Source organism: Phaseolus vulgaris, chromosome 3, assembly GCF_000499845.2.
Source record: "Phaseolus vulgaris cultivar G19833 chromosome 3, P. vulgaris v2.0, whole genome shotgun sequence".
Classification (NCBI taxonomy): Eukaryota; Viridiplantae; Streptophyta; class Magnoliopsida; order Fabales; family Fabaceae; genus Phaseolus; species Phaseolus vulgaris.
Window position 1 is genome coordinate 16309020 of NC_023757.2, and position 12621 is coordinate 16321640.

The 12621-nt window shown below is 32.7% G+C and overlaps 2 protein-coding genes across 4 annotated transcripts; one reads left to right on the forward strand and one right to left on the reverse strand.

The window, feature by feature from the left end:
- The first annotated feature begins 5895 nt into the window (after positions 1 to 5895).
- On the forward strand, positions 5896 to 6766 carry LOC137806790 (nuclear transcription factor Y subunit B-3-like). The gene has a single exon (XM_068607073.1). The coding sequence runs from the start codon at positions 6014 to 6016 to the stop codon at positions 6410 to 6412; it is 399 nt and encodes a 132-aa protein (XP_068463174.1). The 5' UTR covers positions 5896 to 6013; the 3' UTR covers positions 6413 to 6766.
- A 1352-nt stretch (positions 6767 to 8118) lies between these two features.
- Positions 8119 to 12143, reverse strand: LOC137806789 (nudix hydrolase 2-like). 3 transcript variants are annotated; one of them, XM_068607070.1, is made up of 9 exons: positions 12005 to 12143; positions 10996 to 11224; positions 10279 to 10344; positions 10022 to 10159; positions 9483 to 9560; positions 9352 to 9402; positions 9220 to 9254; positions 8733 to 8841; positions 8119 to 8498 (listed from the first exon to the last, which is right to left on the reverse strand). In XM_068607070.1, the coding sequence occupies exons 2-9, from the start codon at positions 11143 to 11145 to the stop codon at positions 8298 to 8300; spliced, it is 828 nt and encodes a 275-aa protein (XP_068463171.1). In that variant the 5' UTR covers positions 11146 to 11224; positions 12005 to 12143; the 3' UTR covers positions 8119 to 8297. The 3 variants fall into 3 exon arrangements, with proteins under 3 accessions (XP_068463171.1, XP_068463172.1, XP_068463173.1); XM_068607071.1 differs by having other exon boundaries at positions 10996 to 11275; positions 12005 to 12113; XM_068607072.1 differs by having other exon boundaries at positions 10996 to 11326; positions 12005 to 12112.
- Between the last annotated feature and the right edge of the window lie 478 nt (positions 12144 to 12621).

The following is a 12621-nucleotide window of genomic DNA, read 5'->3' on the forward strand; positions in this document are numbered from 1 at the left end:
ATTTGAATCATTGGGTTTAGGATACCTTCTTTTCTGCTGGTTCCTATTTTTGCTTTTCTTCCTCAGGAATTTGCTGAATCTTTTTGTAAGAAGGCTGATTGTATCATCATCTTCAGCATCTTCTTTTTCTTCCTTGATCTCATTTAGTTCAGTTGCTTTCAGTGCAAGACCTTTGGGTTTTCTCTCTGTTGTTTCCTGCTCTTTAAGTCTTTTAAGCTCTAGCTCATGCTCCATCAGCTTTCCAAACAGTGCAGCAGTTCCCAACTTTGACAGATCACGGCTTTCAGAAATAGCTGTCACCTTTGGTTGCCAGCTTCTGTCGAGGCACTTCAATATCTTTATGTTGAGTTCCTCTCTGTCAAATTCTTTTCCCAAGCCAGTGAGGTGATTCACAATATGGGTGAATCTTTTCTGCACATCAGCAATGCTCTCCTCGGGTTGCATTCTGAACAGTTCATATTCTTGGATGAGCGCATGTTTCCTTGACCTTTTCACATCTTCAGTCCCCTCATGAGTCACTTCTAAGACTTCCCACATCTCCTTAGCTGACTTACATTGAGATATCCTGAAGAACTCATCCATTGTCAATGTAGAGGTTATGATGTTCTTGGCCACAAGATCATGTTGAGCCTTCCTCCTTTCGGTCTCATTCCATTCTGATCTTGGCTTTACCTTTTCTTCATCCTTGACAACCTGCATTGGCACATAAGGTCCATTGACCACAGCTTCCCAAATTAATGCATCAATGGATTCCATGAAAATTCTCATTCTAACATTCCAAAATGCATAATTCATTCCATTGAACATAGGTGGTCTATTGACAGCAGAACCCTCAGCAAAAAGCACATTAAACTCAGACATTATTACAAACAAACTTGATTAAAATACAAGTCCTAGCTCTTGATACCAATTGTTGGGTTTAATAGTGCCAAAGTTCGAGAGGGGGGGGGGGTGAATTGACCTTTTAAAACTTTCTCGCAGAAACAGTGTTTAACACAGTTTTACAGAAAATAAATCGATTTATGTGAAAATGAACAGATTTATTTCAGCACTGTTTTGTTTGAAAAGCTTTTAATACAGCAAGGTTAATCACAAGATTATGCAGATAGATTTTCCAGATGCACACACACAGATATCAGATTGAAAAACAGTGAAACACAAAAACAGCAAACCTTAATTCCAATTCGTGTGATTTAGGTTCAGTTAAGGGCTTGACAATTAGTGAGACAATTTATCACACACAACCTGTTTGATTAGCCTTTAACAGATTGTCAGTGTTCTTATTGAAATCAGACAGTTTACCAGGAATTAAGAACAATGAATCACAGAACAGCAAGCTTCAACTTTAAGCAATTGTTTAAGGTTCAATTAATAGCTTTGACAATGTCTTGAGCAACCTATACCAGTCAATCTGTTCCAGTGGCTTTTAGCAGATTTTATATGTTCTTATCAGATTCAAACAACTTTTTCAGAAATTAAGAACAGTATGCACAGTGCCCAGAAAGAACATATTTATTTTCAATTGAACAGATTTATTTCTTTGTTGTTTTATCAATTATGCAGAAACGAAATTGCAAAGAGTGAGAGAGAATGAACACAAGCAGTTATACTGGTTCACTCAACTGAGCTACATCCAGTCTTCACCAAAACCAAGTGGAAATCACTAAAACACAGTACAACCAAGTACAATTCCCACTGTTCTTGAAACCTACAAGAACTTAGGTACTCTTGCTGAAAAAACCTATTTCAGCTCACACACACTCTCCAAGAAAACCTATCAAGAAGAGTGTTCAACCAAACAATTACAAGAAATGAGAAGTGAAACGATTACACCTGATTGAGGATACAAAGATCTGCCTTAAACCAGTAGGCAAGATTGCTAGAACAGTAGCAGCACCTCACACCAAGCTTTTGGAACCAAACCAAGAACAAGCACTTTGTGATTTTTGAAATCTTTGAAGAACAAATGCTAATCCTTTGTAAACACTTAATTCTCTGCTGTCAAAACTTGTTTTTGCAAATGTATGAACGACTCTTAACCTCAGAAACAAGTTTGCATTTTATAGAAAACCAACTTATAACAGATTTTTGAAAAACAGTTAAAGCTGTTATAAAATGAACAAATTGAAAATAAAATGAACAGATTTATTTTCAAAAGCAGTTAGAGAATTTGTTAAGTGAGGAGACTTAGTCAACCATTCTGGTGCTGAGATAAAACTGAAAAACGTTTAAGCTTGACATGGCACCAGAGACAAAAAGAATCTATTCATTTACAGAGAAAGTTAAACAATTTAAAACTCAGTCGTTTTGAAAAGAAGAAGACTTAGTCAAAATACCTGATGCACAAAATCTAATTTTTACAAGACTTAGCCAAGGCATCAGTGTAAAAATGAATCTGTTTATTTAGAAAAGAACAGATTTATTTTTATGCAGTAAACGTGTTTTTTGTAAAACATGTGAAAAACAGTTTAAGAAAACTTATGCTTGTTCTTATCACATGGTCAGTGGTTATGAGGTGAGTTACTCAGCAAAAAGCCCACTCTTAGACAACCTCTAAGCACTACCTAAGACACACTTAAAGCAAAGCAAAATACAAATGAAATGTACATAGAAGTCTTCATCAAACACAATCTTGAAGGGGCAGCAACCATCTTCAACACCTTTTATAAAGGTTCCTATGGTCATTATTGACCTATAGGGTCAACCCTAGCCACCCTTCCCACTATCCCTCTCTCACCCTTACTCTCTAAGTCACTCTTTCCTATATAAAGGGTGTCTTGGCTCGTTATTTTCACATTGAATAGAAGAGAAAATCTACTTGAGTGTTTAGTGAGTACTCTCTTTTTTTGGGTTTTATCTTGAGTGGAGTACACTTCAAGTGGCGGCTCCTCACCACTCATCTTGGAACCAACCATCATTTCAAGTGGGGTGATTCCTTGCTCCATTATTCCATAAGCTTTCGTTTCTTTTCTCCCTTTTCCTTTTCTTCATTACGCCTTCATCTTTGTTTCTATATATTCTTGTTTATTTCATTTACCATTCGGTCTTCATCTTCATTCCTTGCTTCATTTTATGCTCTTTAGTTCTGCAATCATCATCATCACCTTATATTGTGTTTTCTCGTTTACTCTCTAGAAGATAACTTTCACATTTACTTAACCACTTGGTTAAGTTCTTCTTTGGGTTTATCACCATATTCTGCTTAATTCAAAAATCATAAACAAAGTGAAACTCCTAAAATGTGCAGCCTTAAAATCAACTCATATCAAGTATTCACATCACCAATTAACAATCACGCAATAAAAATATTTGTATATATCATTTAAATATGTATATCTAATAAAAGTACTTACTTAGTATTTAGTATTTATTGTAAATTTTACCCACAAACATACTTGATTTTTTACTATTCTATTATTTGACTTGTAATTTAGATATAAATACTCCCCTTTAACCAAACAACAACCGGAGAAATATATAACTCAAAAATATTTTCTTTTTTTAATATTATGAGGTAGAAAAGTTTGATCAACTACAAACAAAATCACATTTTTTTTAAAAAGTTCAACAAAAAGATAGATACATTTATATATAGGTAATTATTTTTTACACCTCTATTGTTTCTTTTGCACTTTCATGGGATTATTGGAAAGATCTAAAATGCCTATATTTTAAATTTCTGGATTATGAATTTTGAAAATATACTCCATGTTACATAATCTAATATTGATTGTTTAATCCAAAATACATTTTCAAAATTCATACTCCAAAATGCATTTTTGAATTATGTTGAATTTCATAATTTAAAATTGTATTTTGAATTTCGTAAAGAAGATATTTTTTCATTATATAATTTACAAATGCATTCTTATTATATAATTTAAAAATATATTTTAGATTATATAATATGAAAGTGTATTTTGGATCATGTAATTATAAAATATATTTTTATCATTAATTAAAAATGTATTTTAATTATGTAATTTATGAAATTAAAAAATATATATACTTTTTATGTAATTTACAAACATGTATTTTTATTCATAAAAAATTTTTAAATTGGTATCTATTTAGCTACCAAGATTTTTCTTCCAAATTTAAAATTTAAATAATTAGTAGTTAATGGTAGCTAATTAGATACTAATTTAGAAACTATTTATCAATAATAAAATCTAATTTAAAAACCAATAATTTTTTTAATCTCTAAAATGGTCTCTAATTTAGTTACTATAGCAACTAATTATTTTTTATCTCTAAACTTGGTTTATATTTAATGATTTTCTTGTAGTGTATTATTTTAACATAATAAAAATTTGATTTAATTTAATTTTTTATTTTCAATCTCAGCCAAGTATTCAATTAAAAAAAGACAAATCTAAAATATCTAAAAGAAAATTTGATTTTTAGTATTTTTTTAGAATTTTTCCCTTTTAAACACCTCTATTAACAACATTACGTATCTTACGGCACTCTTAAAAAACATCAAATACATATTCAAGTAAAAGTATTAAATTAAATACGTAATTAAACCATTTTTATAAATAATAATAATCATTATTATTATTAGTCATTTTACTATACCTAAATGATAAAATTACCCACTATATGTACTATTAAAATATTTTTTTAATAACGTAACCATCCACCTAACTAATATATTGAGTTTGTAAGATGTAACCTTATGCTCTCCAAAGTTATTTAAATTTTTATAAATATTTTTTCATACCCATTCTCTCAAAAATTATCTTCTACAGAACATTAATTAAAATCAAAATTCCTTTTATGACTGCTCATTTCCTTTTTTTGGAACATTATCCATTGTGCTCATCATAGGAAAATAAATAAAGAAAAAAAGAATACATTATAAAATATTGATTAACAATTAAAAGGAACAATAATTATATTAATTATGGTTCCTTAGTTTTATGGAGTTATGCATGCTATGGAGAAGCTCAAGAACTTGGGCTTACTAATGTCTAACTTGAATGTGATTATGTCTTGATTTGTGTTGCGTTTACTGCTAGGACTAATGTTTCATTGATGCTTCGTAATTGATGAAATATATATTTGTCTTGATTATTATGAGAAAATCAGGTTTAGGGTTATTCATATTTTTCGTGAAAAAATGACATGTGCTGATAAGTTGGCTAATCTAATTTATTCTTATAATTCTTTATGAATATGTATAGTCTATATATGTATCATTTTTGTTAATATATGAGTTTTGGTCTAGTTCTCTCATATATTTTTTTTTAATAATATTTTTTCATGTGGTGACAGATGATTCAAGTTGTATAATGATGTCTAACATGAAAGCTTTTATAAAAAAAATGGGAGAAATTATAAATTAGTGTAATTATTTTTATTATTATTAGGATTTAGAGCAGCAAAGGTTTGGTAAACTTACACGTGAAAAACCTATTTCGTAGATCAACGGCCTAAAACCATTCACATGGCACACAAATAATGGTCAACAGAATAAGACAAAACAAAAACCCAGATAAAATAAACATTAAGATGGTTAAGTAAGCTTCCTTGTTAACCCAATTATCTTATCCAATCTTAAAAGATGACATTTTATATGTCTGCATTCAAATAATCCAACCAACCTTATTAACTTTTCTCCCTTCTAAAGACCTAACTTTCTCTTTAATATTAATTAATTAATTAATATACCTCACAATCTAATCCTAATCATCAGACACCACACATCAATATTGTACAGATACCCTACCACTTGGAATAGTCCCTTCTTAGTGTTAATGTTGATATTTATTGTAACTAGCATGGACATAAATGCACATATACCACACCACAAAATAATTAATTAGTACAAGATTCTTCTAGTTTAAACCCTCTTAAATATATGATTATGTTAAATAGTCATAGAAATAGAAATTTATAATGATCTAAAAATGGTATTGAAGGTCTCTTACCAGAAGGATATAAATAACACGTATAAGGTTGTGTTTTTTGGTGGGTGAGTTGAGTCCTTGCACAGTGATAGAGTATCATGGCTGAATCTGATAACGAGTCAGGAGGTGGAAAGAATGAATCGTCAATTTGCAGAGAGCAAGACAGGCTCCTTCCCATAGCCAACGTGGGCAGGATCATGAAGAAGGTGTTGCCAGGCAACGCTAAGATTTCCAAAGAATCAAAAGAAACCATGCAAGAGTGTGTGTCAGAGTTCATCAGTTTTATAACAGGAGAGGCTTCTGATAAGTGTCAGAAAGAGAAAAGAAAGACCATCAACGGGGATGATCTTCTGTGGGCCATGGCCTCACTTGGCTTTGAAGACTATGCAGAGCCGCTCAAAGCTTATCTGCACAAGTACAGAGAGATGGAAGGGGAGAAAACTGCTATGATTGTGAAGCACCATGGTGCTACTGGCCTTTATGCAAATCCACTGTGATCATATATTCATGAGATACATGTGTGGATCTGCTAAAGTTTGTTGCTTCTATTTCTGCTGTTATTGTGAATATAGGTAATTGTGGATGCACATAGGGATTTAGGATCTTTATACTCCTATTATTCATCTTATTTTGCTGCAGGGACAGGAAGTAAGAGTAGGATTTGTTAGGTTTGTTTCAACTGCAATATACTATGTATACATTCCAATTTGTGAGTGGTTTGCATTTAGGGTCCAAATAAAGAAAGAGGGTGAAATATTTAAGCTACTTTGAAGCTACCTTCTTTGGCTTGTAAGATGTAACTGATCATTGCAGCAAATATTTCTAAAAGTTTTCTAGTTTTTCCATTTCTAGTGGGTGACTTGATGATACTTGATATCCTTGCTTTGACAAGTACTGTTATGGTTCCCCGAATTAGCACCAGGGCATGAATGATGATGAAGAACCCCCAATTAGTTGACTGAGTAGCTAGAGTTTCCAAAAACTGTAATAGTTACTGCTGTGCCTTTACTTCACAAGAAGAACTACCTAATACTATCATATTAATCTTAAATTTTTATATGGCATATAATTTAAGTGTTATTAACTCTTTATTGTAAATTAAAAATTTCAGATCTATATTGTGTGAAGAAACCACATTGTAAAGGAATGTATAGATTTAGAGTATTGCAGATTATGTTTTAGCTGAGCCTATAAGCAAAAAAATGGAAGGACTTTGATATACTTTAAAGAGACATGAATGTTTTAATTATGTCAATATTTAACTGATAGGAATGAATGTAATGGTAAACTGAACTAAAAGTGAGAGGATCGAAGTTTAAACCCGTATTATACAAGGTAAACCACTTTTTTACAATATATTTTTTGTGTGTGAATGTTATACAACATTTTTACAATTAAGAAAGAAATCGAGAGTGAATAAAAAATCATGAAATAAAAGGAATAATATAATAGAGAAAAATAAAGGAAAAAAAATCAATGGTAAGAAAATTATATAAGAATACAGTTTCTTGTCATCAAAAGTTATTGACAAAAGCAAATTAGATTTTGTAAGCACATTTTATACGGTATTATAAATATTTCAGTCACATTTTTGACGTACTTGGAGCATTTAAAAGCTCTCCAATGGAAAGACATCTATAATCTGGTAGTTTCGTGTTGTCTGAAGTTTAGTATTTACAGGCCTTTTTTGAATGGCTCCAGAATGAAAGTGAAGGAGAGAAGATATTTTCAAATTCTTCAGTATACGGTCCATGTGTAGTTCAGTATGTTTCGGATACTCTTTTCTTTTTCCTTTGCCAAACCATATCGAAGGGTGCATTAACATTATGCATCTTGTTTCACTGTCAACAATCCAAAATAACTTCAGGAGATTTCATCAAACTCAGCACAAATCAAGTTCACAAGGAATGTATTTTTGCTAACTCGTAGTGACCATATTGGTAAATCCACAATATAGTCACAGAAAATCAGCAACGTGCCTACAACTATGGAAAATGTGAGTACGAGCAATAAAATGAGTTGAGCTTCCCAAAGATATATGATATAACTATCAAGACCATACTACATATATATATATATATGTATATGTATGTATGTGACCATGGTCTCTCTCAGAGTCGATAATGTACACACAAAATTCGTTTTTATCCATGTATAATGTATTACCACAAAATGGCCGCGTAAGCTTTCATCATTACTCAAGTTTTCTTAAACCATACTGAATTTCATTATACTGGTTCATTCTTTTACTCTTACAGTCTTATTCAACTAATGTAAAGATAATTGCCTAATGTAGATCTGCATTGTTGTTCACATAATATATCAAATAATAATGAGTTGTTGAGTTGAATCAATTGTAATTGTGTAAATCTTTGTGGATGCTTACAAAGAATTTCTCTTCTTCAGGCCACCAGCATTCAAGTAAAGATAGATATTTTTCTTAGAGAAGTTTGACGCAGTAGATACAGGAGTAAATCCAGAATATTGCCCATCAATCTTTGCTGAGTAGATATCATTGATGTACTTCATAAGCTCATACTTTTCCATAATTGGCTGGGCTGCGTACTCATCAAATGGCATCCACTGGATCAAAGAATAAAGTCAATATTCAATGGGTCTTTGGTTATAATTAATTTACATTACTCAGGGTCTTTATGGAAGAAATTCAATTTATTGCCAAACTTGCATGGGTTAAAGTAAAATTATCTCCGAAAAAGAAAACTCCAGATGTGCAGTAATGAAAGGAATGACATAAATTATGGTATTGTGATCCATAAACATCCAACATTTTACACAGCAAACAGAGAACATTCGTACCTTTGCAGCCTCTATCTCTACCTCCTGTACTTGAATGTCAGAAGAAAGAGGGCGCAGCAAGCACACAAAGAATAGATCTGACTTCTCAAAGAATGACATGTGACTTTGTCTGTTGATCAGATATTCAGATGAAAGAAAAAAGGAATTCCAATTATCTAAATTGTATAGTCAACAATAATAAGTTTTTCCAACAACTAACAATTGAATCTGCAATATATAGAATTGTCAACACATTCTCGCCCGTAAACCATGGTATCTCTATTACTGCATATAGCAGCATTGACAAGAAGAAGCTCGTAGTTTGTGAACAGTTCTTCTGTTCTTTAGAATTTGGGACAATATGTGTCGACGTTTAATTTCCTTTCATCAATCCCTATTTCCTATTCTACTCCCTTCCCCAATATAAAGGAGTTTTAAGTCTCCATATTCAACCATTGGAACTTCCTTTCCAAATGTACAAAATGAAATATTTATGTAAACATGCTACCTGAATGCCATTACTTCCAGAAATTCAGCATCAACCTGAAAATTGAAAGAATCCAAAATCATTAGGTTTAGGTCAGAATGGTAAATTTTACAGTCAATCGTATATCCAAATTCATGAACAGAGATTACTAACTCCTGTTTCTTCTTTGACCTCCCTCACTGCTGCTGCACAAATATCTTCTCCCTGTATAAGTTGAATAAGTAGAATATATACACAAAAAGTAACTTCCTAAACTAGAATGCCAAGATATTCAACACATTTACCTGATCAACAACGCCAGTAGGAAATTTCCAGGCTCCACTTCCTTGAAAATGTCCACTCTTTTCTTGAACCACTAGGACCTAAGATCATGAATAGTTAGGAAATAAAACAGTAACACCAAATGCCAATAGATATGAATAGTGGTGATGAATCACACAGGAGCAGAGATAGATCCACAAACACTCTCATTAAAACGGGAGCATAGGGGGTGAAGTTTGATTTGATTTCAACTCAAACATTAGGGTACGGAGATAGGACTTAGCACATTCAACAAAGATAGAGTCCATTACGCAATGTTATTTCTATGAATAAACGAGTTATTAGGTCTTCTTCCCTTTCACTCATGTAAATGATGGAAATAAAGTATTCTTCTCTAACTTAAGTGTCATATGTGACTTCTATTCCATCCAAGTTCAAAACATTATCATTTTATCATGATAAAGGAATGGTGTATATAAAAATATTGGTGACAGCCCCAGTGATTCCAATTGAGCTGGAAGCCTGATCATGTGGTTTCACTACTTTGTGATCACGGAAATACCTCTTGTTTTTCATTTACGACAAATGATCCCACACCCACGCGGTGTGTGGCATTTGCTGGAATAGTATCTGCAGAGTCAGGAATCCAATATACAAGCATTAAATATTTTGGTTCTGCATGGTGATACCAAAATCCTTCCTGCACAGAAAGTATGCCACATTAATACAAAAAAGTTAGTGCATAATGTTGAGATCATTTTTCCATTAACCAAACCTCGGAAGTGTAACCATCATTAACGAAGTAAGCAAAAAAGTCACCTTAACTAGAGCTTCAACTAGACTGACCAGATAAATAGGCAATTTTATCCAAACACCCTTCTTGCCCTACAGGAAAGTGTCGAGTCAATAACTCAAATAACTAATGATGGTGAAAGATTTTAGATAAACTGCACGCCAGATACTAACCAATATTTTCATATTGTGAATCGTCTCTATTGTGAGTTTGTGAGTCAATTAAGTTGCACAACACATGATAAATACATTAAATTTTTTGGAAATTGAAGTTCATTTCAAACACAATTGACTTTATGAAAACTTCATTGCTTATGGATAAAAGTCAATTGAGGCCGACGTCAGATTGAAATGAAAATAGTTTATGCAGATCACTCCATTGTTATATTGAGGGTTAGCAAAAATAATGATATTTTTGGGTGAATTCAAGTATTAACAAAATGAAAGAGAATACACAAAGATAGCGATGCATAATCAACAACAGGTTAATGGAAAAGAAGAACTAGTCTATAGAGCAATGAAAGATAAAATGGCCAGTGGTCTCATCACCTAGAACTCAATTTTTGTGCTTGTTTGTTGCCATTTGCAGACAACTGGAGCACATATAATACCTATGTATGCATGCAATTTTAAAATGGAAAAAGCCTTATGACTGGTTTACAGATGTCCCAGTATGTATCTAACCAGTGAATAAAATCAGCAGGAAGATACTGTTTACAATGAAGAACCCATAAGAGAGACTACCAACTGTTTCCAGTGTGAAATTGAAGCTCTGAGGGTGGACAACAAGGTTGCAGAATCCATAGGCTTGTCCATTTCCACAATAACACCACCATACTCATCATCGGTCCATGTTAGCAGTTCAATCTTTGGCACTTGATCTTCTGCAGTCATTTGTGCTTCTGTAAGGGATGAATCTATCGAGGTTGACGTGAATGGAACAGGAACAAGGGTTGTCACTCTCTGATTTTAACTACCAAGGGAATAAAACTATTAGGCTTCAATTCCCTATAAAAACGGAACACTACCCAGAGTAAAAACAAAGGGTAGCAGTCAGTCTCCACAACCCTTTTTCCTGATTGAATGGAAAAGAGATAGAAACCAATTTTCAATAGTACTGCTATCAGTCTATAACATTCACATAAAAGCATGAATTACTGGTTTCAACTTTCAGCTCAATTTTAAAAGACCGAGGTTTTAGAACACGGTTTACCACCCAAATGTTACGCATTAGAAAAAATGTCAAGGGTTTTCGGCACCTGCAACATCAACTTTGGCTATATTGACTGGTATTGTTCTCAATTTCCTACTACACCAAAACCCTGACTGCAATTTAAAACTTTTGGAAAAGGCTATAAAGATGCTTCTATCAATAATTAAAAAAAAGGATTTTCTTTTTAACTTGACAAGGGGATGTGACAAATGAACTGATTGACATGCGGATTCTGGTTGTGGGACAGACACAGACCCGAACAAAGGGTTAAAAAAGACTGCTAACCAAAGCAGGTAAAATTGTGAAACAAAAGCGAAGATTTTGCGGAACAGAAGTGTTGATATAAAGCTGAGAAAGGCTGAAAGCAATCAAAAGAATTAATCGGAAAAGCAAAAGAATTTGCATTTGATTTCGTGCTGGACGTGACAGGGTATAGAAGGAACACAACAATGAAGTGATTCAAGAAGTACACTTATATGACAAAGCAAACAGAAAATAAAATTCAGAAATGCAAATAGTTTAAGGTTGTTCTGTTAGTACCCGTTGAATGGTCGGTCAGTGGAGATTGTTTTGCCTTGCCCTGCTCTGCTACCTATCATATGTCACCAGCCACAATAACTTCAATGCGTCTCAATTAGACTAACCAAAACCTGAAACTGTGAGATATGATTAAGAGAAAGCCCACAAGCACCTAGCAATTTCTGAATAGAAAATACACGTGGCAGAACCATATTCCTCATTTACTTTACTTTACTTTCTTCTCTCTCTTCACCATTCTATCTTACTTTTACCCTAACAATTTTTCCACCATAGAATACAACACCGGCGTGCGCACATAACTCTTCACCGCGGTATTAGATAATAAATCGAGTTCACAAGCCCATGTTATTTTTAACAAATTTAGTCAATAATAATAAAAAAATTCCTTTTTATTATAAATATAACATCATCTACCCGGCACTTGCCCCTGCAACATTTTCTAATGTTCCTTGAAATCTTATTGTGTATAAGTGAATGCATAACAGATAAATTCATTAATAGAACAAGTATATGATTGACTAATGGATATCAACACAGTTTAAACAAGGCTACTCAACCATACATCACACTTAAACCTCCAAAACGTGATGAAACTGATCATGTATAAAATAAGAGTA

What these genes read in the sequence shown, in the direction of transcription:
- LOC137806790 (XM_068607073.1), top strand. Translation starts at nt 6,014, where the DNA reads ATGGCTGAATCTGATAACGAGTCAGGAGGTGGAAAGAATGAATCGTCA.
- LOC137806789 (XM_068607070.1), bottom strand. Translation starts at nt 11,145, where the DNA reads ATGACTGCAGAAGATCAAGTGCCAAAGATTGAACTGCTAACATGGACC. An exon ending in CTGGAAGTAATGGCATTCAG is followed by an intron (nt 8,842 to 9,219) that starts GTAGCATGTTTA and finishes TCTGATCAACAG; the next exon opens with ACAAAGTCACATGTCATTCT. An exon ending in TAGAGATAGAGGCTGCAAAG is followed by an intron (nt 8,499 to 8,732) that starts GTACGAATGTTC and finishes TCTTTGATCCAG; the next exon opens with TGGATGCCATTTGATGAGTA.